Consider the following 27,982-nt stretch of genomic DNA (forward strand, 5'->3'; position numbering starts at 1 on the left):
GTGATTTTAACATCTCTAATTTAAAAATAAAAAGAAAAAACCTCTCTCCCTCCCTCCTCACTCTTAGAGCAAGTCCAGCCTTGCATAAATGGCCCGGCACCAAGTGAAGAAAATGGCCCGGCACTGTGTCCATCAGCTCCAGCCCGAAAAATAGGCTGGCACCCAGCCCATGCCAGTCAAGAGGCCAGCCCAAAATGGACAGACCCAGAGGCCGGTCCGTGTGCTGGCGCGTGCAACACACGCGGTGGAACCAACGAGTAGCCGACAGCGTCTGCAGCAGTGGGGCCCGCGGTGCAGGGCAAGTGGACTGACTCTGTCAAAGGCCTACGTGGCCCTCCTCAGAGCCATTGGATTTCCAACGGCTAGTTTTTGTAGGCCGTTGGATTTCCAACGGTAAAAAAAATTTAAATTTCACTTTTAAATTGGACCGTACGATCACAGATCAACGGTCCACGTTTTTTTCACCAAAAATTTAAAAAAAAAAGGCCCAGATAAGGTTGGATTTGATTATTTTTCAAATCCAACGGTCCAGATTAATTACAATATTAAAATTTATTAAAAATTAATTAAAAAATGTCAATTTTTTTTTTAAAAAATACAGAAAAATTTTAAAAAATTAATTTTTTTTTTCTATTCAAAATCTTAGCGGAAATCTATTCAAAAAATAGTACGTTCGGATAATAACATGTGGCGTGACGAGATTGGTTAAAAATCATATTCGAAATTAAAACTATTTTTTTTTATTATTTTATAAAAAAATTATTTAATATTTTAAATGGACTAGGTGCCAACGCATTTTGTAGGGGTGGAGATCGTTTGTGCCAGCGCATTTTTAGACTAGGTGCCAGCACACTTTTTTTGGGGTGGAGATGCTTTGGCCTATTACTGTTCATTGGGTCTATTACTGTTCAATTAAGTGGATAAATGGGCTGGGTGCTGGCGCAAAGTGGATAGGGGTGGAGTTGCTCTTACGTTATCTCTAATTCTCTTCCTCTCTCCTTCAATTAAAAAACAAAAATAAAAATTTTCAAAGACGTATACTAATTTTTTAAAATAAACAAATAGAAGGGTACTTTAGGTATATCAAAGTCATCTACTTGATGCTCACGTAGTCTCGACCGCACTCTAGCATCTCCATCCCTTTCTCTCTCCCGCGAAAAGGGCCGCGTGAATCTCCGCTACTTCTACGCCGCTGATCTCACTCTCTCACTCTCTCCGGAAAAACTCGAGTCGGACCCATCGGCCTTGACGGCGAGCCCGAACCCGAATAGCGTACGGAGATGAAGCACAAGAGCGAGCTCAGCTCTTTCCCCACGGCGAACAAGCTGCTGAAGTTCGCTTTGATCGGTCTCATTGGGTGCCTGGGCTTGCTCTGTTTGTACTACGGGTGGTCTTTCGGGCCGGGCTCCCGGAGATCCGACGAGGAGGCTTCTGGGTCCGATGGAGTCGACCCGCTTTTCGGCGGGTTCGTTCTCCATCACGATTTGGATGATTTGCATGACGACCAGGAGCACAACTCTGAGGTCCCCAAAAGCTTGCCTGTAAGTAACGCAGCAATTAATGGTTTATTTTTTTTTTGGTGATTAGTGTCATTATTGCTAATTAATCAAAGATTAATGCATATTTCAATCCAGTTAACTCTTTGTAGCAGTTAAATTAAAACTGAATTACTTGTTAATTTGGTGTTGGTGCAACGGAAAGTTGCTCCTTTGTAACCAATTTGTGACCTAACGGTCACGGGTTCGAGTCGTGGAAACAGTCTCTTTGCAAAGCAAGAGCAAGGCAGCGTATGATAGACGTTCTTCCTGATCCTTGCAAAGCAGGAGGGCTTGGGGTGGCCCTTTATTTGGGAAGAAGAAATTGCCCTTTTGTATAACCGATTGTTTTATCTGGATCTTGTCGAATGCTGTTATTTATAATTCATAAATATTAAACTTTTTGTTCCAAAATTAGTAGAATGTGCTCATTTTGCTCAAGTTGATGGCTTTTAGTGTTTTTGCAGATATGCGATTTACGGTTTTCGGAGTTGATACCTTGTCTGGATAGAAACCTTATTTACCAACTGAGATTAAAGCCGAATTTGACGTTAATGGAGCATTACGAACGGCACTGCCCGCCTCCAGAGCGGCGTTATAATTGCTTGATACCGCCCCCACTTGGTTATAAGGTAGGTTGTCATTGCTTCTGTGAGTTTTACTTTGCTTGACTTCGCCTAGTTTTGATTCCGACCAAATTGTTTCTAGAATTTCAGATACCTATAAGATGGCCGGCAAGTAGAGATGAAGTGTGGAAGGCCAACATTCCCCACACCCATCTTGCTCGAGAGAAGTCAGATCAGAATTGGATGGTTGTGAATGGGGACAAGATCAATTTTCCGGGTGGTGGGACACATTTCCATGATGGAGCTGATAAGTACATTGTTGCTCTTTCCAGGGTACTTAAACCTTGACTCACTTCTCAATTCCTATTATATTTGTCAAATAGTATATAAGGTATAGTAAGTAGAAAGGAAAAACGAAACCTATTTAGATATTTGGCTGAATTAGGCTTGCGCTAGTGAAGGTTGTTTCCTCCTGTTTCACATAATGGGATTTTTATATTGAAAATTTTAATTATGCTGTTTCTTTTCGTAGTTTCAATTGCTTCACTGGTGAATAATGCCCCATAGATTGAAATAGCATAGCACTTTTCTTTCTTCTGTAATGGTATGCTTATTATTTGTGCAGATGCTTAAATTTCCTGGTGATAAATTCAATAATGGTGGAAATATCCGTAATGTTCTCGATGTGGGTTGTGGAGTTGCGAGTTTTGGGGCATATCTTCTTTCTCATGACGTCATAGCTCTGTCCCTTGCTCCAAATGATGTGCATGAGAATCAAATACAATTTGCACTAGAGAGGGGCATTCCCTCTACTCTTGGTATCTTGGGTACAAAAAGGACTTACTTATCCAAGCAGATCATTTGAGCTGGCTCATTGCTCTCGGTGTCGAATAGATTGGCTTCAAAGAGATGGAATCCTGTTATTAGAGCTGGACAGATTACTAAGACCTGGAGGGTATTTTGTGTACACTTCTCCTGAAGCATATGCAAATGATCCGGAAAATCGGAGGATCTGGAATGCTATGTATGATCTTCTGAAAAGAATGTGCTGGAGAGTTGTAACAAAGAAAGAGCAGAGTGTTGTATGGGCCAAGCCACTGACTAATAGTTGTTACTTAAAGAGAGATTCTAGGACCCGGCCCCCTCTGTGCGATTCCAAGGATGACCCTGATGCAAGTTGGAATGTGAGCATGAAGGCGTGCATTTCTCGATACTCTTCAAGTAAGTAGCATTGCTATACTTTCATTGTTAATATTTTGGGCTTCCACCTCCTAATCTTATTATCTTATCATTTTCTAAAATTGTAAAACAGAGATGCACAAGGAAAGAGGAAGTGGTCTAGCTCCTTGGCCACAGAGGCTTACCGCTGCACCGCCTCGCCTGGAAGAAATTGGTGTCAGTCCTGAAGAATTCCAAGAGGACACTGTAAGTTTCCTGTTTACAAGCTAACTGTTCACATTGATGTTTGCCTACTAATCTATATTGTTCTATTTAATGAGAGACGGAAATCCATGTGATGCAGAGCATATGGCACTTCAGAGTGATTGAGTACTGGAAGCAGATGAAGTCTGTCATACAGAAAAATTCAATTAGAAATGTTATGGATATGAACTCATACCTTGGTGGATTTGCTGCTGCCCTGAATGAAAAAGACGTCTGGGTGATGAATGTTGCTCCTGTCCTTGTATCTGCCAGACTCAAGATCATCTACGATCGAGGCTTAATTGGAACTGTTCATGACTGGTATGCATTTTGATCCGATTATTCTCAGCAATTACAAATTATAATATCCTTATACGTATTATTGGTCTGTAGTCTGTTGAATATTCACACTCAATGTATTTGTATAGGTGTGAAGCATTTTCTACGTATCCACGTACATATGACCTTCTACATGCGTGGGAAGTATTCTCAGAGATTGATGAGCGGGGGTGCAGTACAGAGGATCTACTGATTGAAATGGATAGGATACTCAGACCAGATGGGTTTGTCATCATAAGAGACAAACCTGCTGTTATAAACTATATTCGAAAGTTTGTGACTGCCTTGAAATGGGATGGCTGGTTATCAGAAGTAGAACCACGGGTCGATGCTCTTTCCTCAAGGGATGAAAGAGTTTTGATTGCTAGAAAGAAGTTGTGGGACGAGGGGACTTCAGAAATGTGATTCTGCTTTGCTTTTCAGGTATATGACCTAATTTATGTGAGTTCTTCATTTCTAGTTATTACTGCATTTACGTATATTGTACGAAGAGTTCCATATGTATTGATATTTACTTGTTAATTTGTGCAAACTCTCACTTTGCGGAAATTTGACATTGTTTTTCTCCTCGTTCAAGATATGCTAGATGCGGTATTGGTGCATGGCCCTGCTCAGGTCGTAGAGTGCATAGAAAGAGGAATGTCTCCAGTTACTGATCGAGGCCATGGTGTGCGTTGTTTCGTGAGCGTGAGATGGTAGCGGTACACAGGGATAGAGATATAGATATGTAGTTAGAAAATGTGTGAAGTTATGGTAGGAGAAGGTGCAACCTCAATTGAAGAAAAACTTGAATAACTAGGAGCTGTTCTGTATTGGGATATATTATAGTAATTGGAAATTGGTTACATGAACTCAATAACTACACTCTTATGCTGCCTCTTATGCAAGTTTCCCAAACACTAGCATAACTTTGACGTACCGGTTACATGTAAGTTATTTTCGTATGTTTCATATCTTACATGAAAACTAATACGCGAATGTGGGGTATTCAAAATCAATCACGCAATGATGTAGGGACAAGTTTAAACATATGATTACATGTAAGTTATTCTCATATGCTTCATAACTTGTATGCAACCAGGACGCTAAAGTGGTGATCTCTAAAACCAATTACAGGATGACACCTGAACAAGTTCAAATACATGACAATGCTGTGATAGACTCGGATACCGCCCATCTTTGACTTGGTATACAAGCCTACAACCTCGGCTTTTGTGGCCGAAAGGTTTAATTTTTTCCGGCGAGGTGGTCAGAATGTTCAAATTTTGCCGGCTAGGTGGTCGAAAGGTTGATTTTGATAATTACGAGCCTCAACGCCAACAAATGGGAATAATCCATTAACACATAACCCAGCTCAGTTGGTAAAACATCGATCAATTCAATAGTCATGGGCAAAATCTTGATTAATTTACACTTAACAAAATGTTTTGGCCTAATAACATCACTAGAGCAGAAAATACAACCTTCAAAAGAGCTTCGAACCGGAACCGAAATCACCCCTTACCAAATACTTCAAAAATTGCTAGGAGCAGTTAATCTTTATCACAGTTCTTTCTTCAAGTCTTTAATTTCGTAAATTGCAGATTAGTCGCTTGGTGATCATGTCGTGCTCTTTTTACTCTTCTTCTTCCTTGAAGCAAAGCTGCTCGGTCCAATTTCTATGGACATTCTTTTCGTCCTGCAAAGCATAAGAACAATAATTGAGTACTTTCAGCAGAACATCAATGGCGTTCATTGTAAACAAAATAGAGACCGGAGAGCAAACAGAAATTAAGAAGCACTCATACCGCTTGGAGAGCTCTTCTGACTCCTCGTCGCCATCTTCAAATGCACCATCTGAAACTAAAGACATGATAAAATTCAAGGTCAGCTGAAAGATCCAACAATAACATATGCAAAATACCAAATGCTGGATCAACATTATACTTTTGTTGTTCACGACTAAAGATATACCAGCTCCATCAATCTCGCCATCCTCGCCATCCTTCTTCTCTGACTCTGAACCAGAACCCCACCTGTCACCTCCATCGTCAAAGTCCCAACGTTCTCCCACTGGAGGCATCCAAAAGTCAGTTTCTTCTGTATCGCCTTCCTCATCAGAAGCCTTACTTTTTCCAGACATAATCTCATCAACTCCATCATCCTTCTTCTTATTCTTCTTTTTCTTCTTCTTTCTGTCTCCGTCTTCTTCTTGGTCAGATACTATTTCCGGGTTCTGATCATCCACCTCTGCTACCACTCCCTTGGCTTTTAGCTTCTCTTCTTCCTTCTCTTCTGTTTATATAACCGACACGAACATCACCATTAAACACATTGGAGTCCGAAAGCCAATCCATACACAAATTCGAAAAAGAACGAAACAATATACGAACCCAGCCTGTTGAGGAAGCGTTTCCCATTTACATGCTTCCAAATGTGCTCCTCTGACTTATTGATAGTATCCCCTGTAAGCTTACACACCAACTTTGAACTGCACAAGGAAAGCAAATGAACCAGGTTTCAGCATAAACCCGAAATCTCTGCTTGGTTTGCAGTAAAATTTAAAAGCTTTTCGTATATCAATTCGCAACATGGCAAATATAAACAAACGTAAATTCAACATTGGCCTGTTTCCGACCAACAAATGCGATTTTGATTATCTTTGGGAAAACACCAGAAGGTAAAAGCGCTTTCTGCAGAAGCACCTACTCAGCAAGTACTTCCAAGTATTTTTCCAGAAAGCACTTTAATTTTAATGAAAATTCGGACATGTTTCTAGGAAGCACAAGTGCTTTTGATCAGAAGTGCTTAGCGATCAAACCCAGCTGAATTCCAATGTAAACTATGCAACAATGAATCAAAGTTTAAATCTTTATGTAACCGAAGCGAAAGAAAATGAAATTACCGGGAAAGAGGATCCTGCTTGAACATGTTGAGAGGAGCTTTCTTATGGGAAAGGGCATATTCGATTAGGCCCAAACGGCACCGTTTGCTATGAGAGTACACTTCCTTGTCTTTGGCCACCAATTCGTGGCCTGTCTCGACGCACTGGAAGCGGCCATTTTCGAGCTCCTTGAAGGTCGGCGAGCCCAGTAGGTTGCTCCCTTCCTTCTCCTCCTCCTCCGCCTTCTTCTCAGTCGTCGCCATTGCTGAGTAGCCTGAGTTTGTCAAGTTGCCGCGCAGAGAGATGGAGAGCCAGCGAAGACACTATGTTTTGGGCCCCCAGACCTAGTTATAAGCCCGCCTCGTCTGGTCCTGGACTCCTAAGCCTTTTGGGCCTGAGAAATGGAGAGCCAGCGAAGACACTATGTTTTGGGCCCCCAGACCTAGTTATAAGCCCGCCTCGTCTGGTCCTGGACTCCTAAGCCTTTTGGGCCTATTTTTTTTGGATCCGAGTGTGTAAATGTGAGACCATTTCTATTTTGGGCCTTCTCTTTTGCTATTCCCATTGAATAGAGAGAGACCAATACGTAGCTGGAACGTCAAAATGATGTTGTCTCAAATCCATAAAGTGTCACAATGAATTTAATGATTAAAAAATTTTAAAGTTGCTATCAACGGTGATGCTGAGGGCTGCTAATTCATATCATGTCACATCAGATTTGATTTTAGTTCTGATTTAGATATTTTGACATCTCTTTTGAAAATTCTCTTAATTGTCCTTATGACCATCGCTCACTTGTAACACTTATAAAAAATGGTCACACGACGAATGTTATAGGTAAAAAATAACAAACAAACATTTAAAAGACTTAAGGCTTGTTTGAATGTACTTTTGAAATGACTAAGAGCCTTTTAGAGAAAATATTTTTGGGTTTCAAAAACACTTAAAGTGCTTTCTGCAAGAAGCATCAGTTTTGTACTTCTTCCATGAAGCACTTTAAGTGTGTTTTTTTTTTTTTTTATTTTATTTTTTTTAGAATTTACTTGCATCTTTACTAATAATTAGTTCTAAAAATATTTCACTAAAAACGCTTTCGATCATTTCAAAAGCGCATCGAAACATATCGTTTCTCCGAAACACCCATGCAATAATAGATCTGTCATGCTGTTCATGAGTTTATGGCATATAGAGACAACCGTGGTCCAGTTTTAATGAACTTATGTACGGTACACACTGACCCTTACACGAGAGTCACAAACCTCGCATCTACAAAAAAAAGATTTAGTGTGTTGTGTCGATACACCAAATTTTATAATACAAACATTTAGAAATTTTACTTTTTCAATTATCAACTATTTGTATTATAAAACTTTCGATATTCCGACATACTGAAAATCTCTCCGCATCCACCGACTACATTCTAACTTTATTCTCCTTTTTTCGGCGCCTAGTAAATTCAACAGCACATGCCTGTGAATCTCTCTAATGCATATCTTTGTCCCCACGTATAATAAAGTAGGATAACTTTATCCTATCCAAACCAGTCCCTTCCTATACAGGTTTCACATTTTCAAATGCTGCATGATTAGCCTCACTACCATCAGCCAAACGGTGGAAATGGAGTTTCGGAAACTGCTTCTGGCATCCGGGTTCTTCTTGGCTTCGTGGGTTTTGGCAGTGGGAGGCCAGAACTTACCACCCTGTTCTTTTCCGGCAATTTACAACTTCGGGGACTCAAATTCCGACACCGGTGGCATATCCGCTGCATTTGAGCCAATCAAACCTCCTAACGGCGAAGCATTCTTCAATAAGCCCGCCGGGAGGGCCGCCGATGGCCGCCTTGTCATAGACTTCATAGGTAACAACTATATCAAGGGAAATACTTACTTTCCTAATCACAGTCTGACGTGACGTGCATATGATTTATTTTTGTGTTTTTGTTATTATGCGTGTGCATTAAACTGTAATTTACAAAAACGAGGAGTGTCGGTGTCCTTAAATATTTAGGCTGGTTTTATTATTTAGTTAGTGTGCTGATTGAGTTGAATGGTAATTTTTGTGCAGCTGAGCGCCTAAAGCTGCCGTACTTGAGTGCATATTTGAACTCACTTGGAACAAATTACCGGCACGGTGCGAATTTCGCCACCGGCGGATCCACCATCAGAAGGCCGAACGAAACCATCTTTGAGAACGGCATTAGTCCTTTCTCCCTCGACATGCAGACGGCGCAATTCCTGCAGTTCAAGGCTCGCACCGCCGATCTCTACCGCCAAGGTTCGATCTTTTTAGTGCCGAAAACTGCTTCAAGTTTCACTCTTTGTTAGCTGTTTAACTGTGAACTGTTTGCGATGTCCTCCAGCGAAGAACCCTTCTCAGAGAAGCGCTCTGCCGAATCCTCAAGATTTCGCAAAGGCGCTCTACACGTTTGATATCGGGCAAAATGATCTATCCGCGGGTTTTCGGAAGCTAAGTTTCGACCAGCTACGTGCACAGCTGCCGGACATTGTCAGCCAGTTAGCCATAGCAGTCCATGTAAGTAGCACCATGACAATTGCTTAAAACCAAGAACCTTAAGTGGGTCAATTTCGAATTGCTTATGTAGGAAGCACTTCTACTAGAAGCGCTCATTGGAGCACAAAAAATCTTCATGTTTCTAATATCGGTTGCGATTGATTGACAAACTTCAGCGGATATATGAAGAAGGAGGGAGGACATTTTGGATACACAACACAGGTCCTGTTGGTTGCTTGCCTATACAGTTATTCTACAATCTGAATCCGCCGCGAGGTTTTCTCGACGACCACGGCTGCGTCAAGGCCCAAAACGATATCGCCGTAGAGTTCAACAGGCAGCTAAGGGACAGAGTCACCAAACTCAGAGCCGAGCTCCCACAAGCTGCGATCACATATGTCGATGTCTTTGCCGCCAAGTACGGACTCATCGGCACTGCAAAGACCGAAGGTACCCAATTTCTTCAACTTCACTACCACGAATTATCTTGTTCGATACCGATCAACGTTACAATTTTGTTTACAGGATTCGCCGAACCAATGAAGGTTTGCTGCGGGTATCATGTGAAGTACGACCATGTCTGGTGCGGGAATAAAGGAAGTGCGAGCGGAAGGGAAGTGTACGGTGCTTCATGTCAAAACCCGTCGGCTTTTATCAGCTGGGATGGAATTCACTACACTCAGGGTGCGAACCAGTGGGTTGCTAATCGTATACTCAATGGCTCGCCTTCGTCAATCCCGGCAATTCCGATTACTCAAGCTTGTCATAGGCATTGAGAGTTCTACAGTAATAATATACATTCAGTCTTTTCCTATTACATCTTCCTATTGTTTTTACTTTTCCATTTCACATCAATGCTTGGTATGATATACAATTCCGTCCTCCTCCATCGGAGGCTAACAGAGGCCGGAAAGGTCGCCGACCTCTTTTTAGTTCCAGGTGGACAGGCATTTGGGACCGTTGTCACTGGAGATTGAACTTAGTGCTAGGCTTCCGCTTTGGGTCCGGCCTAGGTGATGAAACTGAACGTACTTTGGTTAGCATTCTGCTTGTATCGACTTCCGTCTGTCCCTCTAGTCTCTGATCCTTTCAAGCATAGAATGAAGCGAGTGGGGATTTCCGGCTTTCAGCTGCTTTCTCTGCTCTTAGGTTCGTACATGAGAGCAACTTCTATGGCATGGGACGCCACGCTGACGGTATTCCCATGCCATAGGAGTATTTTTCATAAAATTTTGATTCGAGTGTGACAAACAAAATACAATCGTCGTGGTGGTGCAAACAAACCTAACAAAGGTGGTGGGTTGATGCAATTCTGAGAAAACACAACACTCGGCTACAAGCCTCCAAATGAATCATGGATCATTAAACTTCGATTTGATTGTGACAACCAACCAAACATGTACTGTAACATTCAGAATGCTAACAAACAGATGCCAACTTACTTCACTTTCAATCGATCGCATTCGGATCCATCTCAGTTCCTCTTCCACTTCCCACTCAACAAAGAGCCAAACTCAGAACACAACACAAACTTCACATGCCAGCAGGCATTCCTCTGCTTCAGACACTAACAAAAAGTATAAACTCCTTCCAAAATCCTTTTTCGCTCACCCTTGGATTGATATCAAGAGTTGAGAATCGAACATTAAAAGCACATCCGTTTATCTTTCGCCCCTGATATCAACTTAGGTCAATACCGACTAACTCCAAGGCAACAACAATTCTAACACTCACTGACCTTTCCATAACACACAAAATGTTGATCGACCAAACCCTAATTCAAACATATGTATTGACTTCAAATGAAAAAACCGAAGGCGAAAACCACAATGAATGAGATCGAGCTATCAACAAAACCATGATCACCACAAGTAATTAGTAAGTTGTCTATAGTTCCAATCATATGTAGATAAACAAAGATTATCCTAACTAACAATTTCGCTATCAACTCACTCGATATTGGACTGGATAACACTAGCTCCAACAGTCTTGCCGCCTTCCCTGATAGCAAACCTCATTCCTTGCTCGCAAGCCACCGGCATTATAAGCTCCACCACCATCTTCACCCGGTCTACCGGCATCACCATCTTCGACTCCTCATCCTTGTCATTCTTAACTCCAGTCACCTTCCCTGTCACATCCGTCGTCCTCATGTAAAACTGTGGCCTGTATCCTGCAAGGAATGGGGAATGCCTCCCGCCCTCCTCCTTCTTCAACACATACACAATCGCCTCAAACTTCGTGTGAGGCTTAATGTTGCTCGGCTTCGACACCTCCATCCCTCTCTAGATATCCCCCTTCTGAATTCCCCTCAGCAGAAGCCCCACATTGTCACCGGCCATTGCCTCATCGAGTGTTTTCTGAAACATCTCCACCCCTGTCACCGTTGTGCTCCTAGTCTCTCTCAATCCCACTATGTCCACACTGTCCCCAACCTTCACTTTACCCCTCTCCACCCTTCCCGTCACCACCGTGCCCCGGCCCGTGATTGAAAACACATCCTCAACCGCCAACAGGAACGGCAGATCAACTTGCCGTTGTGGAATTGGAATGTAACTATCCACAGCATCCATCAAAGCATAAATCTTGTCCGCCCACTCGTTCTCCCCTCTCTTGATTTTCGGGTTAGCCATTAACGCCTCCAGAGCCAGCATTGCCGAGCCGGAAACCACCGGCACATTTTCTCCCGGAAACTCGTACGACGACAGGAGCTCCCGGACCTCCAATTCCACCAGCTCAAGCAGCTCCTCGTCGTCCACCTGATCCTGCTTGTTCAGGAAAACGACCACATTGGGCGCGCCGACTTGTTTGGCCAGCAACACGTGCTCTTTGGTCTGGGGCATGGGGCCGTCGGCGCTGGAGACGACGAGGATGGCGCCGTCCATTTGGGCTGCGCCGGTGATCATGTTCTTGACACAGTCAGCGTGACCGGGGCAGTCCTCGTGGGCGTAGTGGCGGGTTTCGATCTCGTACGTCATCACTTAATAGTTAACTAGATGATCAATTTTGAAGGGAAAGAGCATCTCTAATACTAAGAGTAGCTCTAACTTTTTTAACATTTAGTCTCTTTAAGACGAGGCTTTTGGATTTAGATTTCTAAAATAGAATTTTAGTGATTTTATAGCTTCAATTTATACATGCTTTAAAATAAATAGAACATTAAAACCTCGTAATTCATTTTGACGTCAAATGGTGTGAAACGCACGTTCCTTAAAACTAAACGAGTCACTTTACATATAATATAAAGCCACATAATAGTAACATTCCCAATCCCCGAGTTTTTGAAAAGTGTGTTTTTACTGTGGGACAAGAAAAGTAGAAAATTGCACCATACGATCTAGAGGGCAATTAACTTTAATTTATACACAACCTATAAACAGCAACAAAGAATCACTGGCGATGGCCTTCCGGCAGGGCAACCACCCTATGGAAGGGCACTGTTCTCTGAGGCAAGGATCCGTCTTCCTCGTCGTCAGTCAAATTCCAACAAATAACTGTCCAAATTCAAACATTGAAGCATCATATCACGCATGTAACAAGGAAACAACTAAATTACGATGCCTAAAACAAAATCCATAGAGAGGTAACTTACTCATCTGTCTTCCTCTGATGGTTGAGCAACCGACAGAAGCGTGCAAAGCATGATCAGGGGTTAGTTTAGTTCCACGGCATAATCACAACGATACTAAAAACACAAATCTACAAAGAAAAGTGCATCAAAGTGGATGGATGGAATCGTCACCTTGCGATGGCCATTCACCACAGTTGCCTTGTATAGTGCAGTTGTTCCTGGATATACAGCCAAAACGGGTCTTCCAGTAGGGAAATCTTTAGCACTGGAAGGATCGTTTCTCTTCGGGAAAGGGATAATAGCGCTCATAGGTAACTTGTACTTTCTGAGAGCAGCAACAACAAAGAAGCAAAATGGTGAATGTCCCAAATCAGTGAGAAACTAATTAGATGCAGCTAAATCGAAGAAAAATTCATCTGTGGTAAGCTAAAATAAAAAGATCATGAAAAAGAAAGTTAAGCATCCAAAAAGAACCTGAATTGTTAAAACAGAAAAAGCAATACCTTTGGACACCACCCTCTTCATCATCACCCGGCTCCTCATCTAGTACTTCAAATCTGCACAATTCTAACTAGCATCACACAATTTCCGAAACAAACAAACCAAGCTGGCAGATAACGACTGTGCTAAAAAATTATACAAATTAAAACGAATCGTCACATAGTAAGTTAAACTAGACTTACTCTCTTGTATCCTTGTCAAAATGTATCACTTTTACAACAAACCACTCATCCTTGTCAGCATCTTCTTGAGTGACTGTAACCCTAGCTGCTACCTAAAAGTGACAAGTTAATGTCAACAAACCGAAATTCAAAGAGAAGAATTAACTGAAGGATTACATCATAACCAAGAGCAACAGAGTGGCCTTTGCAAACGCATACCTGTTCCCCTTTCAGACTAGCACAAGCCTCGAGTTCACTTCGCACAGAAGGGGAAATCCTTGAAATGTCTGAATCAGTCTTCATTCTCTTCCTTTTCTGCTCATTACCTTCTGCAGTATATGCAATATCAGCTAAATGAAGAAATTATAGTGTTTTCCAAAACGCACCTGAATCTCAATGGAATATTAGCCACTACATCTAATGTCATATACGTATTTATTTATTTATTGGTTAAGCATAATAATGGCATCTGACAATTATCATAAACTGTGAAATATTTATGTAAAACTAAAAGCCAATGGAAATATGTAAATGTTTAAAGGGAATGCTTATAGCTCCTGATTCCATACCCATCCTTCTTCGCGGCTGCCCTGGAGGTCCAGAAGGCAATAGAGCATCGAGTTGACTCAACAACAAATTGGATACACTGCAACAAAATACAATAAACTAACCTGAACAGCTTATCAATAAACTAAAGCTAACTTGCACAAAAAAGAGGTTGAGACAAGCATGAGCTTCAACAACATATTTCTTTAATCTTCAGCCAAATAACCGAAAAAAGACAATATGTAAGCTTCCTAGGAGTTTTTAACCCTTTTTCTTTTCAGTTCCAAGGAAGTGTTTAACTTGAAGAGAGATAAAAAGAAACATACGTTACTTCACTTTCAGAAAGATCTTTGGCATGCACATATAAATTCTTCAGCTTTGACAATGAATTATCCCCAGGCTTCTCAACCACTTCAGGAGCTGCGTATTAACATGCCGAGAAAGATTAAAAAAGAAACCAATATTATTAAACATATTGGTCATTCCTCACTTCTAAACTGAATGTTAACTATCTACTATATTGAAAAACAGAAAAAAAAATATTCATCAAAACATCCAATTATAAAGATTAACAGAATATTTCCAAAGACTAACAAAGTGACTTACTAGTTTGGAGCTTCTTATGCATCTTGTTTATCTCGATGAGCACATCTTCTTGCTCTTTCCTTAATTGATCGAGCTCTTTCGACTTTTCCAGTATTCCTGCAATGTCCGGCGCTGACATTGTTCCGTCCCAAAATTTCACTCCCACCAAATTCTGAGCTCAATCTTTTCCCCCTAAAATTCCAACTCAATCATCAGCAATGCACAAGCATACGAAAACTAAAATGGGGTTTCTTTCTCTTGCATAAATTATACATACCTAATTCTACAACTCAAGAACCATACGAGTTAAAATTCTGGATTAAAAATTTCTTTATGGGTAAAAAATGGATGATACTATCCACACATCCCTTTTTACCGCTCAAACACTCTGTCAATTTCTGTCCTTAATTTTCTTCAGTTCATTCAATCTGACAAACGAAAGCTAAGATAACTGGATATATTCAAATTAACGTAAACTGGATTCATCTTCTTCCTCATTCCTCAATTTACAGATATATTCACTAATCAATGATTAAATTTTACACAGAGTAAAAAAATCATAGAAAGTAATTAAGCAACATTAACCTACAAAAATTCCAATTAAAGCAGATATTCCGAATTCCGAGACAAACCAGATTATGAACAACGAATATTTCCCCAAATCAAAATACTGAGAATTGGAAACCCTAAAAGCTCAGAGTAAGAGGAGCACCTGTGAGTAAGAATGCGGGTGAGGAGCGAGAGAATCACCGGCGGGTGAGACTAGAGCGCGGAAACCGTGCTCGAACGGAAATTCAGAGATTTCTTCATAGACTCTTTGGCCGATTAACTGAGCATCGGATATTACAAATTTGCACTGCGATTAAACATTTTTGTTTTCATAATTTATGGAGAAAAAATAAAAAAAAAAAAGGTAAAATACCCAAAACGACACCAATACCATTTTCAATTCTTTTTTTAAAAAGTAAATGCATTAGTGAAAAGACCTAATTGCCCTCCTTTTACCCGATTGTCAGATGAGATTCGACACTCAACGGAAAGTCTCACCTTAATTTTCAAACTTCACAGTGAGATGAAGGTGAAAATACATACATTGAATCATTTTTGTGCATTTTTGTTAATTTTTTTTTTATTTCTCTTACCACTACAACAAACTATCATATTCATGTTCTTCAAGCTAATTTTTTTCGTGTGTGGAGCCTGACTCGTTTTCTAGGCACCCGGGGGTTTGCCTCGTTCTGCATGTGAGGTGTTCGCATCGTTTTGCATGCAAGAAGCCCATCCATTTTTGCGTCCACGGAGCCGACGTCGTTTTGGGATGCACGAAACTAGCCTCATTTTCCATGTGCAGGGTTGGCCTTAATTTGTGCGACGTGTCCCACCTCGTTTTGCATGCCAGAAGGCTGCCTAGTTTGATGTGGGTAGAACCTACCTAGTTTTGCATGCCTTGGTTTGCCTTGTTTTGCGTGAGCTGAGTCTGATTCATTTTGCTTGTGTTATGCCTGCACTAACACCCACGTTTTTTTGAAAAAAATGCAAATTTTTTATTTTCGCAAAATATTTTTCCTGAGCGTTAAGTTAAACTCTTTAAGGAATTTGAAAGCAGTTTTACAGTTTATTGAGCAACAAATGTATATTTAGTCAAATATTTGAGCCAAAAACTAAAAAAATAAGTGGACAAACATAGTAGTGAGGCCCAGAACATTGTCAAGGTCAAAACGGGTTTTGTTGACATATTATCGACACGCTATTCACTTTTGATTCCCTCCTTAATATGATCGAAGTGTTTAAACAAAGGGTAATTGTGTATTTTTTGCAAAAATAAAACGTTAGCTTCGTAAGATGCGAGTTCAGATCTCAAAACCAGAATTTGTCTTTTCTTAAAATATGTAATTAAATAGAATCTTGTTGGAAGCGTAGTTTAAACTAAGAAATTCCTAAAAATGAAGATCTATTTAACAAGAGCAATGTACTCACTCTTGCACTACCAAATCACAACCATCATTTCCTGATCATTTGAAAATCACGGATATCTTTGTTTCTTCTTAGCCACTGCGCAGGCGCACCCTAAGACTTCCGCACTTTGGTCAACGGCCGGATTTCCACCAGTTCACGCGGGTCCCACAAACCCCCTTATCCAACGGCGGGGGCTACATCCTCTGGTTCAAAACTTCCCATCACGAGCGCCCCACGTGCTTAGAGAAAAGTCCAAACGGAATCACGAAGCTCGTTTACAAAAGGCGTTACAGAAATGGAGTCCGTCGGGGAATTCAAATCTCAGCAGTTCCTCGTAGGTGCCATTTTCAAAAGCACAATCGGTTTCGGAGAAACAGGGAAACGGAACTGGAACGCCGGCCTTGCTGGATAACGGAGCTGGGCCGCGTCCGGTTGTGCTCCGCCGCGTTGACGATATTTTTTTACGGCAAAGTCACCTCCGTACGTGTTTACCTTCTCGTTAGATACTAATTACTTTCCTTAATCCCAGTAAATATTTCCGGATTTGATGCTGTTAACTGAGTTTAACTTCATGCCAATAAATTTAATGAATTTAGAAACTCCCGCTGAATTTTCCGCATTAAATTTCATGCCATTTTAACGTAAATATAATCTCGCTTAATTGGTTGCTTAGCTATGAATTTTGATGTAATTAGAATTTGGATCAGCTGATAAGTGGTGTAAACAAAGCCAGTGAGCTATTGTGGTGAAATTAATTTGATGTTTTAAAATTAATTTGATGGTTTAAGCTAAGTAATTTATCTTCTCAGGGTTTTGGATTAATGGTTAATTTTCCATGAAGGCAGGCAGTTCACTGATGAACCTGTAGAGTCTGCCGATTTTCGCATGTATGGAACTCCTGCTGCTTGCTAGAATTCAACCTGTATCTTTGTGACTCTGGAATCGTAGTAATTTCAGTAATATGGTGTCTCCCATACGCATGTACGAATCTTTAAACTTTTGCTTTTGGTTTGGTCATTCTTTAATCTTTACGTTCGTTGATGTTATAACGGGACTCAGAGTTTGCATCATTTGTGTAATGTGAACCTCTTTTGAGCTGCAGCGGAAATTTGAGAAACCCTAATGAGACAATGAGGCTTGTGGTGACGATCTTTGTTGGAGTTGTAATCGGATTCTTTGTAGGAGTATCTTTTCCAACACTTTCGTTGACTAAGGTGCGCGAATTATCATTTTATCGTTTTTCTGTATGGTTGTGTTTCACATTAATTTGGTTCCGAATCCAGATCATATACAGAGAACATGGACTTACGAATTGTGTTTGAATGTGTTAGATGAATCTTCCGTCCACCCTTTTCCCTTCAATTGATCTTTCGTACATAGAGGAAAAGTACTCTGGGTTTTCAACCCAAGCACTGTTGAATGCCTGGTCTTCTTTGAAGGGAAACGAAGTGCGCACTGAAAACTATGTATCTCAGGAGACAAAGGTATGTTTAAATTATACTTGTGCAGCACAAATGGATTTAGGCCTTCTCCTAGGCTAATTATCGTAATACTTTTGAGCAGAAATTGCTTGCTTGCTAGTAAAGGAAATTAAGATACTTCTCTGAGTGCACACGCTCGTATAGTTTTTTCTAGGGGCAAAGTTAAAGGATTCAGTGAAAGGTTATCTTTTTCTTTGGGCTGTTTTGATGTTGTAATTGTTACAGGAAATTTGGTGCAATCTACTGTTCTGAAGTTTATGTGCTGGCACTGACTTCTATCCATTTGCCTACAATGCAGATTTGGGTTCCAACTAATCCTCGAGGGGCTGAAAGCCTACCGCCTGGTATCGTTGCATCTGAGTCGGATTTCTATCTTCGCCGACTATGGGGCCTGCCCAGTGAGGTGGGCATCTGCTATTATAAGTTTAGTATGAATGACGCGTCTGACCTCTAGATTCCTCTCTTCTATAAAGTCATTGAGTTTGATGCCTGTGCGGTGATAGTAATGAAATACATCATGAAAGAGTGATATTCAGTTACCTTTCCTCTCTTTAGAGGATTACTAAAAATTTCACTTAGTCCCTACGAGACCTGTTCTCTAATCTTAGCCCTTTCTTTTGGAGGTGGAACTTGCAGGACTTACTTGTCAAGCCAAAGTATCTTGTAACCTTTACTGTAGGTTATGCTCAGAAAAAAAATGTTGATGCAGCTGTTAAAAAGGTCAGTTCTCTCAACCAATTTAATTGTGCATGTATTTATCTCTCTTTCTCTGACTAACGTAAATTTACAGTTTTCAGAGAATTTCACCATACTCTTGTTTCACTATGATGGTTTGACAAGTGAATGGGATGAATTTGAATGGTCGAAGCGGGCTATCCACGTGAGCATACAGAAGCAAACTAAATGGTTAGAAAGAAATGAGCTCCTTTGTATATTTAAAGTTTGTCCTAATAGTTCTGCAACGGACTTATGTTAAATCCCACAAGAGTTATGTTTTCACATAAGATTTCTGGAAACTGCTTCCAGGTGGTATGCCAAGCGGTTTTTGCATCCTGACATTGTGGCACCCTACGAATACATATTTATTTGGGATGAGGATCTCGGTTTGGAGCACTTTAATGCAGAGAAGTGAGCGTTGGAAATTAACTTTGCTGTTTTAATTGAAAACTACTACTTGTATGAACTATATATTAAGGCATCAATCTTCTTTGAACCAGATACATAAAGTTGGTCAAGAAACATGGTTTGGAAATATCACAGCCTGGTTTAGAACCAAATAGCGGGCTAACATGGCAGATGACGAAGCGGAGAGGTGATAGTGAAGTTCACATGTAAGATTGGCTGATTTTCCTATCTTTCTTTGTCTTTCGCTCATTGATAATATATCACTTTATTTTGGGTTCACCGGATTCAAGTGATGACTCAAATTGCTGCTTTACCTATGTTTTCTTGAACCTCTTCATACAGGCAGACAGAGGAGAAACCTGGTTGGTGCAACGATCCGCATTTGCCACCATGTGCAGCGTATGTATATATAAATCTTCATCACCGCTGTGGAAACTTTGGAATGTGTTCGGACTTCTAATGCATTATACCTTGAACACCAAAACATGCAGGTTTGTTGAAATTATGGCACCTGTGTTTTCTCGCGACGCATGGCGTTGTGTTTGGCATATGATTCAGGTATTCATTATCGTCTTTCACCGTTCAAACTATTGCGAACCTTGAGTGATTACTCTTATTACTAACGTTTAAAACCTTTCCATGCTATTGCAGAATGACCTGGTCCATGGCTGGGGTCTGGATTTTGCTCTTAGACATTGTGTAGCGGTTCGAAACAACTTCTCTCTTTCTACCTTAATTATATTACTCCTTCCTGTTTGTGATTGTAATTATAATCTTCAACCTTTTCATCTTTGCTCGGAAACAGCCTGCACATGAGAAAATAGGGGTCGTGGATGCGCAGTGGATTGTCCATCAAGGCGTTCCTTCACTCGGGAACCAAGTAAACCCTAACTTTTGATCTCAACTGATTTGCTTATTATATCTGTAGGAAACTGTAGTCACCGATCTTTTCCTCCCGACAGGGGAAAGCGGAGGGTGGAAGAGCGCCATGGGAAGGGGTAAGGGAGAGGTGCAGAAGAGAATGGACGATGTTTCAAGCACGAATGGCGAGCGCCGAGAAAGCATATTTTGAGGAAATGGGAATTGATCCTCCAAGTTCAACAGCTCATTAGAGGGTTGAAAATAATGGCGAAAGGAACTTGTACACATACACCTCAACTGTACTTACACAAAGTTACATTCGATTTGGCTGTATCGTTGCTACTGTCAATAGTAGTGATTTTTTTTTTGGGTATACTCGTATCATACGGTTAATGGAATTCATAAATGATAATGGCCTAGTCAAGCTTACCAATAATACGATGCAACGGTCTTGAAAGCTCAAACAGTTAAGAGCATTTGGCGCCTGAGGTTGTGTTCCATCTCAAACGCGGAACTCTGAAACTAACATTTTCACAATTTAAATTCTTCAATTAATACAAAAAATTGCTATATTTTACATTAACAGATGAAGAAAAAAAATTGAAGAAACAATCTCAATATCTAGGGTTACAAATTATGAGCTCGAAATGAATCGTTCGATGATCTATCCTCTTGTGTTGTTTTGTGAAGGCTTCAAAACTTGTGAGGTAAAGAATTAGATTTGCAATCACTAATTAGAAATAAGTTTTGGTAATTGCCTCTTCCAGCTCTTTGAAGTCCCATGCATTGTCTGCAGAGTATTCACCTGCCAAGTAGAAGGGTAACGCCGAGCTAACGGTATTAATTTCTCTCGAAAGTAAGATACAAATTCCATGTATTGGTGGTTGTAATTTTCGTCAAATATCTTCTGTTCCTTTTTGAGATTGTTAGAACTTGGAATTAAATCCGCACAAGGTCGCTAAAAGTATTTCTACAGAAAACCCTTCATATAATAATACGCTACGGATGGTAAAAGTTTCAGAAAATCAAGGGCAAATTAACACAAATAATCAGCAGTTGTTAAGAACAAAAGATCTTACCGATAGAATCTCTTCGAAGAGCAGTTAAATGGGCACAGCTGCAAATGAAGACGTTGACGAGATTCAATGAAACAAAATATATATGGAGTCGCACTTAATCAAAGGGAGAGATTTTGGAGTAAAGAATGAGTCTTCTAAATTCAATACCTTCCGAGAGCCTTCCCCAAGTCTGCACAAAGTGACCGAATATATGTCCCTTTGGAGCAAATAACCCGGAAGATCAAATTTTGTCTGCAAAAATTACAATAAGCATACATCAGATTATTAGAGGACATAAGAGCTCACAACTTATAAACGATCATAAATAGCTAAATTCTAACTCCGTGGCTTTGACCTTTAACCCAAGGGTAGCAGGATGCACCGGATACAATTTAGCCACGAGATGGTGTTAGATAAATTTATTAATTACAAAGGCAACAGTAAACAAAAGCCAATGAAAATAGGGTACCTGTCATCTAAGCTGCGCTCAATGTCAAACTGGAAGATTGATATACGTCTAGGTGAGAGCTCAATGCTTTCTCCTCTTCTTGCTTTCTCATACATCTTTTCACCTCCAACCTATTGCAAGATTAGTGAAACTTGTCAACAAATAAATCATAAGCCCAAGGTCGACTAAACCTGTTACAATCTACAAAATATGTAAATTTAGAAGATAAAAAAGGGTAAACTTATATTTTCCAGAGTTGCTATGTCACAGGAAAAATGTTTTAAACAAATATCAGAGTTTTGAGTCTGCCAATAAGTTAGCTGAAGCCTGTGCTACACCTACCATGAACATTTTGTTTGTGTCGCGATTTGTATTGAAACACATGGAGAGCCAAATTGAGACAAAAGTTTATGTACTATACATGCATTTGAAATTTAAATTCATGAACTCGGCTACGTGGTTGCTAATACTTCTCTTAGAGTAATCATTGTATATAGAGAGAAGAAATGCTTACTTTGATGGCAGAAAACATGGGAGGTACTTGCCAGATCTCCCCAGAAAAGGATGCAACAGCTTTCTTTATGTCTTCATCTTTGATATGCTCCCAGGGCTCGCGCTGAATGACCTGCACACAAGAGTGACGTGCAAGAAAAATTAGACCATGTTAAGTTTGCACTAAAATAAAAAAAAAAAAAAGGGGTAACAACAGTAGCTCTTACAGACTACGTCAAAAAAGGTCCATCGGTCAAAATGTGGATAACTATGCAATATGGTTTTAGTTCTCACTTCTCATGATCTCGGAGTTAAGAGTATGAGTATACATACAAGCATATAACTTTAGTACAAGATGAAACTGGCATTCGTCAGAAAAGATAACACACCGGTGAATCAGCATCCCAAGTTGAAGTAGCCTCCCCCAAACGGAAAACTCCACTGTACCCCTTGATCATACCTTGATATCTGCAGTAAGTACAAACATGTCGATTGCCTATTTTAACAACCTAGGCACACTATCTCATGAGGCCTAATGGCAACTGAACTATATAAATTGCATAGCATTAAAAAACCTACCCGTCTACCAACTTAGTGGCTTTACCAACACATACAATTAACAAACCAGTTGCCATAGGATCAAGAGTTCCAGCATGCCCTACCTGTAATCCACCCGAAAATAGGTTACATGAGCATTTATTGACACGGCAAGGTATAACACTACAGCTAGAAAGACACCTTTTTCACTTTCACCAGGCGACGCAGCTTTCCGCAAACTGTAAAAGAAGTCCATCCTGTATTGCAAATTGCATTATGATTCCTCTATAAATAAACAAGCAAATAAGATGCGAGGAAAAATTACAGGAACAAATTTTAACTCCAAACCGGATAAATGGAAACGGGCACAAGAAACCGAAAGCCTCACCTTTCGGTTTGTTCACCAAAACCACAGTTCCATAAGGACCGTCCCATCTCGGAGGAAGCTCAGTATTCCTTGTCAAAAGATATGGTTCCCCATTACCATTGCCAGCATCTTCATTGGGGACTTTCTTCAAACACTTAAAGAAGTCCTCCACCTTCTTCTCTGTCACATCTTTACTACTCACATTCTTCACCAATTCTCTCTCCTTCTTCTCCTCTCTCTCCGCCTGCTCAAAGAACACCAATCCCTTATCACCTTCCCCGTCTTTCGTTTTCTTTGGCTTCGCCTTCCCCTTCAAATCGCTACCGCCATTGACACCGGAATTTGACTCCCCTGGTTCAAGAAATGCCTTTTCGAGACACTGGTCAGGATAGTACTTCTTCTCCAGCTGGTACACCATCTTGTAATGCTTCTCCTTCTCCCATGGATACGCAAACGTGTCGTAAAAGTACAATTCCTCCTCCCTCTTATGCAGCGTGTTGAACTCAACCACCTCCGGCTTGAGCTCCACCAAGCTCTCCTCCTCCTCCCGCCGCCGGTCCTCCTCCTCCGAATCCGTCCCGTACATCCTCTTCCTCCTCTTATTGTAGTACTTTCGCTTCGACTTGTCCATCTCCGCCGACGCCAGCTTCTCGTCGAGCCAGTTCTCGAACCCCAATTCCGACGCCGACGTCGGTTTTTCCGGTAAGTCGGATTCGGACTCGAGGGAGGTTTCGGAGTCCGGTCTGCTGACTCTGGCGGGTCGGCGGCGATTGTGATCAAGCGAGGACTGAGTAGGGCGGTTGACGATCATGTCGTACTGAAGTGGGTAGGGAGTGGAGGTGGTTGAGAACGACGGCATTTTGGGGGACCATGATCGACAGAGTACAGTGCGGAGGTTGGGGTGCGGTTGCAGTAAGCGAGAGAGCGTGAGTGTTGGACGGAGAAAGAGGAGAGACAGAGAGACTGGTTTAGCCATTGGAGCCCTCAGGACAGGGGAGATAGCTCGAGAGGATTTGGTGTCGTTTGTTATAAAACGGAGAAGAGAAAACGGCGTTGCGTTTTATTTTGAGAAAATTGTTGAAATGGTCCATCAATTTTACTAAATTGAAGTAATGATCTCTTAATTAAAAATACATCACCTTTAGTCTTTTAAATCATCAAAACGTGTAATTATTATTATTTTTATCAATTCGTCAAAATCTAGACAAAATAAGTTATATTAGAATAATCATTGCTACAATTGGATTCAAGTTGAATAATCCTTACTTCAATTTATTTCATTTGGTTCTTATATTTGTTTCTTGATTCAGTCTCATGTATGTGACACATAATCATTTTGACAGGAGTCCTAATGAAATTAACAAAAATGACTATAGATGCACATTTTAATGCATTAAGGAACTAATCGTCACAAATTTTTAGTCAAAAAATCATTATTTCAACTAGATTAAAGTTTCAGAGACCGTTGTGCAATTTCGTCTTTTACTGTTGAATAACCCTAAACGACAACGTTTAAATGTTGTATTATCACACTGAAAGTCCACGCGAGCCATCTGGGGCAAGCAAAAATCATTTCTCACTTGAAAGTTTCACTAAAATTCTCAGAGTTTTCAATTTTCCCGCTCGTGGCTTCCTGCAATAATGGAGTCTGCGGCAGCCTGGGTGGACGCCCAAGAGTGGGAGGTCTGCAACGACGACTGGCTTCGTCTTCAAGCGGAGGAAGAGGCGCCGGGTAGACCCAGATGCCGACTCGTCGGCTTCCGCTCCACCGTCCTCGTCCGCCGCGGATCTACGGGAAGATCCCGAGAAACTCCGGAGAGAGCGGAGGAGGAAGTTTCTTCTTAAGCTCAAAGATAAGTACCAGGCGGAGATCGACCAGTGGGAACTTTTGTCGAGCACGTTGCGCGCAATGGAGGATAGAGCGCGGCAGCTTCAACGGCAACGAGAGGAGGAGCAGCAACAGCGAACGGAAGAGGAAGAGCGACAGAAAACGGCGTTGTCGGATGGGCCTAGTGCGTTAGAGATTCAGGGGTCGGAGTCCGGTTGTGGGTCGTTGGTGGATGAGTTTCTCTTGCAGGTGAATTGGGGGTTTCTTTCTTTTCGTTTTGGGATTGTTTGGTTGGTGGCAATTTTTGGAAATTGAAAGATTTTGGGGATTAGGGTTTATGCAAAGGTCGGAAATTTGAGCTCTGACACCAATTTGGGGCTCAGCTGAGCTGATTTTCTATGTACATTACTCTGATTTGTCAGTAACCAAACATCAATTGAGCTTTTAGGGTTTCTGTTCTTGTCTTCTTAATTGATTTTGTCATTCTAGCACTTCAAATCTGTGGAGAAATTGAAAATTTTGATTCAATACGTTCTTACATATCTCTGATTTCTCAGTAATCAAACATCAATTGAACTTTTCGGGTTTATGTTTTTGTTTTCCTAGCATTCCTTAATTGACCCTAAACTTGTAAGCAATCATTCACCTGCTAAGTACATTTCTTCATCCTCCTTTATCTATGCAGGTAGACGCACACGCAGCGATCATTCGTGATGTTTCGAGTCTCTGTGACACAGCGGACGCTCTATATAACGAAGAAGAGGAACAGATTAGTCCGCTTTTCTTCGATATTCCGATCTGCAGTTCACCGAGGGAGCTCATGAGATCGTTGCAATGGTAGTCTGTATTCATCAAATTCCCAAGAGGTAGGAAGTAGGAGGGGATATTTTCGGGTTTAGGAAGTAGGAGGAGATATCTTCTTTCGTTGTGATTTGGTATGAGCGAGTGATGTAGCCTACTAACCACAAGAGGTGAACGAGGCCTAGAAACTGGAAAGTGTGTTCCATGCTGATTAGTGTGTGTGTCTATGTTGTATATGTTCTATTGATTATATTTTGATTTCGGTTCATGCTTTCGCATACTTGTAGCGATCGCTTTGCGTTTGGTTTCGCATATACTCTGTTTCGAAACATTTGTGTTTGAAAAGACTTGCATCGATATCAAATACTAGAACAAAACAATCAGCAATTCATAGATCGTTTCAATTCGTAGTTTTCTCAACGGATAAAAGACCAGGATTGATAGTTCTCACTGTACCAATACAAGGGAGTAAAAACTGTGTTCCTAAACAAGACAACTAAATCGAAAGACACCAACTCATTGCCTATTTTGACAAGGTTTGTAGGTCAACCTCGTTTAGAAGAGAGGGAATGACTTCTATCTGTTCAAGTTTAAAGCCAGCCTTTCGACACTCGTCCTCCAAGTGCTTCACTTGTAAAGGACCATCGGGGCAAAACACGACGACTGCCCCTCCGCTGCCTGTGAATTTGGATGCTGCACCCAACCTTCGGGCCACCTCCACCATTTCTATGTTTAAAGCACCTAGAGCATCGTCTCCGAACATGCTTCTGCCAACATCCACATACCAATATTGAGCATCAATAAAATGTACAAAGATAACAAATGCGAAGATGGTTCAAAATATACGATGTTAATCCAGCCCGGCTACTATGGTGTCATGATGACAACGTAACACATAAAGACGCATATAAACGAGCTTCAAAGCTCAAAATAATCACATAACCGAACAATAAGTCAAAATCAGGGCAATCTCAAACCTTCTAAGGTCAAAATTTCTGTTCATGAGAGAAGCTAATTTAGCGTAGTCCTTTTCAACTAAAGCCATCCTTCCTTCTAGTGCAATATCTGCAACTTCTGTCATCGATGATATTATAAACTCATCACCGTTGAGCCACCTTTGACGAACTGTACTATGTACCTGCCCTCACAAATAAACACACGTATCAATTCTCGTATAAATTGCCCAAAAAGTGAAAAGCAATAAGTAAAACTAACAAGAAGGCAATGCTAACCTTCCCAGAATCGCTTGGATTCTCGGCATAGATGAGGATGAAGAGGCGGAAGAAGACTAACATCCATGGGTGTGTAAATTCCATGCCCCAATGTATCCATGTCTTCCTTGGCAAATTCCTAGGAACTCAAAAAGTTACCACATGTCATGGTTGAAATTTAAAAAGAATGCTGGTAAGGAATGGTTGAAATTCGAGTACCATGTAAACAAGGCCGCCATAAACCTGCGCCACGCGATCTTGAAGACCGGCAACAATTCCAAGTTGCTTCTCGGCATTGAGGACGAGGCCGGGGCGGACCTCCACTTTGATTAAATGCCTAACCTTGTGGAAGTCAAGAAGGCAGCTCAGGGCTGCACACACAATCGCACTAGACCCCGAAAGTCCTGCCTGAAATTGAAATCGGAATCTCAAACTCAAACTATCAAAATCACTACTCAATTGAATCACTAAACTGTAATTACAAGTGTGAATAAAATTTAGTTAATTAAGATTTACCTGGCGAGGGATATTCGTATCATACGAGAGAGTGAAATTTCGAGCTTCCAATTCAATCGCATTTTCCTTGCAATAATCTACGAACACTTTGCAAATCGCCATCAGCAATCGAACACCTCCATAATATCCCTCACTATCTAACCGATTCACCTGTTCGATTTCGATTTTCCAATTCAATCACATCTCAAATCTTCAATTCAATCACATTTCAAATTTTCAATTCAATCACAACAAATGGAAAACTCGATTTAATTGCAAAATTCAATTCAAAATTAGGACTAAAACGCAATTGCCAAATTGAAGTGGTGCAGCGACGAACCAGGTGATGGAGGGATCGGAAGACGACGAGGTCGTGGGTGGGGTGGGGCTGGATGACGAGATCATCGGACGGCTGCAACCGCACGGTGGCCCAGAAGTTACCGGCGGTGAAGGAGATCGTGCGGCCGTAGTAGACGTCGCTCGGGTTCCCCAGCAGGCCCACCCTCGCGTACGCCCTGTGCTCAATCACCGCCGCTTCCGACGACGACGTCGTTTTGTGGTGGTCGTCCATTTCGACTTCAATTGTTCAGCTCACTGAAGTGATCCTCTCCAGCTGCGTGAAAGCGCAGTCGTCGGTGGCGGTGTTTGGGCCTGGCGCACTTCAATTCTTGTTTATCCAGCCACGTCACTAGTGACTAGGTAAATCTCACAGGGATCCCACT

The 27,982-nt window shown here is 41.1% G+C and overlaps 10 protein-coding genes across 15 annotated transcripts; 4 read left to right on the top strand and 6 right to left on the bottom strand.

Annotated features, from left to right (window-relative positions):
* The first annotated feature begins 1,280 nt into the window (after positions 1-1,280).
* On the top strand, positions 1,281-4,718 carry LOC103959706 (probable methyltransferase PMT9). The gene is given in 9 exon segments (XM_048578836.1): positions 1,281-1,541; positions 2,003-2,167; positions 2,252-2,434; positions 2,727-2,939; positions 2,941-3,322; positions 3,414-3,526; positions 3,624-3,844; positions 3,952-4,285; positions 4,440-4,718. Coding segments are annotated over 8 exon segments (1,854 nt in total). The 3' UTR covers positions 4,268-4,285; positions 4,440-4,718.
* Positions 4,719-5,220: 502 nt separating this feature from the next.
* Positions 5,221-7,048, bottom strand: LOC103959705 (surfeit locus protein 2). Of its 2 annotated transcripts, none has more exons than XM_009372064.2 (5): positions 6,747-7,048; positions 6,235-6,332; positions 5,816-6,136; positions 5,650-5,704; positions 5,221-5,540 (listed from the first exon to the last, which is right to left on the bottom strand). In XM_009372064.2, exons 1-5 carry the CDS (start codon positions 6,986-6,988, stop codon positions 5,462-5,464), a joined length of 795 nt encoding a protein of 264 aa, XP_009370339.1. In that variant the 5' UTR covers positions 6,989-7,048; the 3' UTR covers positions 5,221-5,461. The 2 variants fall into 2 exon arrangements, with proteins under 2 accessions (XP_009370339.1, XP_018506005.1); XM_018650489.2 differs by having other exon boundaries at positions 5,789-6,136.
* Positions 7,049-8,231: 1,183 nt separating this feature from the next.
* LOC103960966 (GDSL esterase/lipase At5g14450) lies at positions 8,232-10,053 on the top strand. Its single transcript, XM_009373467.3, has 5 exons — positions 8,232-8,583; positions 8,790-8,999; positions 9,085-9,257; positions 9,413-9,686; positions 9,762-10,053. Exons 1-5 carry the CDS (start codon positions 8,307-8,309, stop codon positions 10,010-10,012), a joined length of 1,185 nt encoding a protein of 394 aa, XP_009371742.2. The 5' UTR covers positions 8,232-8,306; the 3' UTR covers positions 10,013-10,053.
* Positions 10,054-10,678: 625 nt separating this feature from the next.
* On the bottom strand, positions 10,679-12,184 carry LOC103961003 (elongation factor Tu, chloroplastic-like). Its single transcript, XM_048578839.1, has one exon. It carries the CDS (start codon positions 11,513-11,515, stop codon positions 11,186-11,188), a length of 330 nt encoding a protein of 109 aa, XP_048434796.1. The 5' UTR covers positions 11,516-12,184; the 3' UTR covers positions 10,679-11,185.
* Positions 10,679-12,214, bottom strand: LOC108868210 (elongation factor Tu, chloroplastic-like). Its single transcript, XM_048578838.1, has one exon. The coding sequence runs from the start codon at positions 12,212-12,214 to the stop codon at positions 11,522-11,524; it is 693 nt and encodes a 230-aa protein (XP_048434795.1). The 3' UTR covers positions 10,679-11,521.
* Positions 12,215-12,426: 212 nt separating this feature from the next.
* LOC103960970 (SAGA-associated factor 29 homolog A) lies at positions 12,427-15,470 on the bottom strand. Of its 2 annotated transcripts, none has more exons than XM_048578837.1 (10): positions 15,313-15,470; positions 14,622-14,792; positions 14,342-14,435; positions 14,039-14,115; positions 13,689-13,795; positions 13,491-13,582; positions 13,311-13,364; positions 12,979-13,132; positions 12,829-12,842; positions 12,427-12,730 (listed from the first exon to the last, which is right to left on the bottom strand). In XM_048578837.1, exons 2-10 carry the CDS (start codon positions 14,737-14,739, stop codon positions 12,709-12,711), a joined length of 732 nt encoding a protein of 243 aa, XP_048434794.1. In that variant the 5' UTR covers positions 14,740-14,792; positions 15,313-15,470; the 3' UTR covers positions 12,427-12,708. The 2 variants fall into 2 exon arrangements, with proteins under 2 accessions (XP_048434794.1, XP_009370347.2); XM_009372072.3 differs by having other exon boundaries at positions 13,689-13,798.
* Positions 15,471-16,822: 1,352 nt separating this feature from the next.
* Positions 16,823-20,397, top strand: LOC103959709. Of its 4 annotated transcripts, none has more exons than XM_048578840.1 (14): positions 16,825-17,036; positions 17,366-17,537; positions 17,659-17,770; positions 17,888-18,040; positions 18,336-18,440; positions 18,674-18,757; positions 18,828-18,943; positions 19,064-19,165; positions 19,255-19,368; positions 19,505-19,561; positions 19,654-19,720; positions 19,814-19,867; positions 19,968-20,042; positions 20,125-20,397. In XM_048578840.1, exons 2-14 carry the CDS (start codon positions 17,518-17,520, stop codon positions 20,272-20,274), a joined length of 1,209 nt encoding a protein of 402 aa, XP_048434797.1. In that variant the 5' UTR covers positions 16,825-17,036; positions 17,366-17,517; the 3' UTR covers positions 20,275-20,397. The 4 variants fall into 4 exon arrangements, with proteins under 4 accessions (XP_048434799.1, XP_048434797.1, XP_048434798.1 ...); XM_048578841.1 differs by having other exon boundaries at positions 17,398-17,537; XM_009372071.2 differs by having other exon boundaries at positions 17,402-17,537.
* Positions 20,398-20,540: 143 nt separating this feature from the next.
* On the bottom strand, positions 20,541-23,957 carry LOC103960972. Its single transcript, XM_009373478.2, has 9 exons — positions 22,947-23,957; positions 22,760-22,815; positions 22,601-22,683; positions 22,411-22,489; positions 22,044-22,154; positions 21,551-21,660; positions 21,250-21,333; positions 21,103-21,140; positions 20,541-20,828 (listed from the first exon to the last, which is right to left on the bottom strand). Exons 1-9 carry the CDS (start codon positions 23,899-23,901, stop codon positions 20,758-20,760), a joined length of 1,587 nt encoding a protein of 528 aa, XP_009371753.2. The 5' UTR covers positions 23,902-23,957; the 3' UTR covers positions 20,541-20,757.
* Positions 23,958-24,441: 484 nt separating this feature from the next.
* LOC103959761 lies at positions 24,442-25,866 on the top strand. The gene is made up of 3 exons (XM_048579333.1): positions 24,442-24,446; positions 24,573-25,002; positions 25,439-25,866. The coding sequence occupies exons 1-3, from the start codon at positions 24,442-24,444 to the stop codon at positions 25,592-25,594; spliced, it is 591 nt and encodes a 196-aa protein (XP_048435290.1). The 3' UTR covers positions 25,595-25,866.
* A 25-nt stretch (positions 25,867-25,891) lies between these two features.
* On the bottom strand, positions 25,892-27,966 carry LOC103959762 (glucuronokinase 1). Its single transcript, XM_048578843.1, is given in 7 exon segments — positions 25,892-26,321; positions 26,532-26,692; positions 26,787-26,822; positions 26,824-26,904; positions 26,985-27,173; positions 27,282-27,431; positions 27,601-27,966. Coding segments are annotated over 7 exon segments (1,092 nt in total). The 5' UTR covers positions 27,832-27,966; the 3' UTR covers positions 25,892-26,077.
* Between the last annotated feature and the right edge of the window lie 16 nt (positions 27,967-27,982).

Source organism: the organism of the source record quoted next, unplaced genomic scaffold, assembly GCF_019419815.1.
Source record: "Pyrus x bretschneideri cultivar Hongxiangsu unplaced genomic scaffold, Pyrus_bretschneideri_v1 Contig13, whole genome shotgun sequence".
NCBI classification, from domain to species: domain Eukaryota; kingdom Viridiplantae; phylum Streptophyta; class Magnoliopsida; order Rosales; family Rosaceae; genus Pyrus; species Pyrus x bretschneideri.

Bases quoted from the DNA above. Each gene is read 5' to 3' on its own strand.
- LOC103959705 (XM_018650489.2), bottom strand. From the start codon at position 6,988: ATGGCGACGACTGAGAAGAAGGCGGAGGAGGAGGAGAAGGAAGGGAGC. The intron at 6,333-6,746 runs GTAATTTCATTT...TTCCTTGTGCAG, and splicing joins AAGCAGGATCCTCTTTCCCG to TTCAAAGTTGGTGTGTAAGC. The intron at 6,137-6,234 runs GTTCGTATATTG...TTATATAAACAG, and splicing joins ACGCTTCCTCAACAGGCTGG to AAGAGAAGGAAGAAGAGAAG.
- LOC103960966 (XM_009373467.3), top strand. From the start codon at position 8,307: ATGATTAGCCTCACTACCATCAGCCAAACGGTGGAAATGGAGTTTCGG. The intron at 8,584-8,789 runs GTAACAACTATA...ATTTTTGTGCAG, and splicing joins CCTTGTCATAGACTTCATAG to CTGAGCGCCTAAAGCTGCCG. The intron at 9,000-9,084 runs GTTCGATCTTTT...GATGTCCTCCAG, and splicing joins CGCCGATCTCTACCGCCAAG to CGAAGAACCCTTCTCAGAGA.
- LOC103961003 (XM_048578839.1), bottom strand. From the start codon at position 11,515: ATGGAGGTGTCGAAGCCGAGCAACATTAAGCCTCACACGAAGTTTGAG.
- LOC108868210 (XM_048578838.1), bottom strand. From the start codon at position 12,214: ATGACGTACGAGATCGAAACCCGCCACTACGCCCACGAGGACTGCCCC.
- LOC103960970 (XM_009372072.3), bottom strand. From the start codon at position 14,739: ATGTCAGCGCCGGACATTGCAGGAATACTGGAAAAGTCGAAAGAGCTC. The intron at 13,799-14,038 runs GTATGGAATCAG...CATATACTGCAG, and splicing joins GCAGCCGCGAAGAAGGATGG to AAGGTAATGAGCAGAAAAGG. The intron at 13,365-13,490 runs GTAAGTCTAGTT...AGAATTGTGCAG, and splicing joins TTTGACAAGGATACAAGAGA to ATTTGAAGTACTAGATGAGG.
- LOC103959709 (XM_048578840.1), top strand. From the start codon at position 17,518: ATGGTGTCTCCCATACGCAT. The intron at 18,041-18,335 runs GTATGTTTAAAT...CCTACAATGCAG, and splicing joins ATGTATCTCAGGAGACAAAG to ATTTGGGTTCCAACTAATCC. The intron at 19,868-19,967 runs GTTCGAAACAAC...GCTCGGAAACAG, and splicing joins CTCTTAGACATTGTGTAGCG to CCTGCACATGAGAAAATAGG.
- LOC103960972 (XM_009373478.2), bottom strand. From the start codon at position 23,901: ATGGCTAAACCAGTCTCTCTGTCTCTCCTCTTTCTCCGTCCAACACTC. The intron at 22,490-22,600 runs GTAGGTTTTTTA...TACTTACTGCAG, and splicing joins GCCACTAAGTTGGTAGACGG to ATATCAAGGTATGATCAAGG. The intron at 21,141-21,249 runs GTATTGAATTTA...CTTCATTTGCAG, and splicing joins TTGGGGAAGGCTCTCGGAAG to CTGTGCCCATTTAACTGCTC.
- LOC103959761 (XM_048579333.1), top strand. The intron at 25,003-25,438 runs GTGAATTGGGGG...TTATCTATGCAG, and splicing joins TGGATGAGTTTCTCTTGCAG to GTAGACGCACACGCAGCGAT.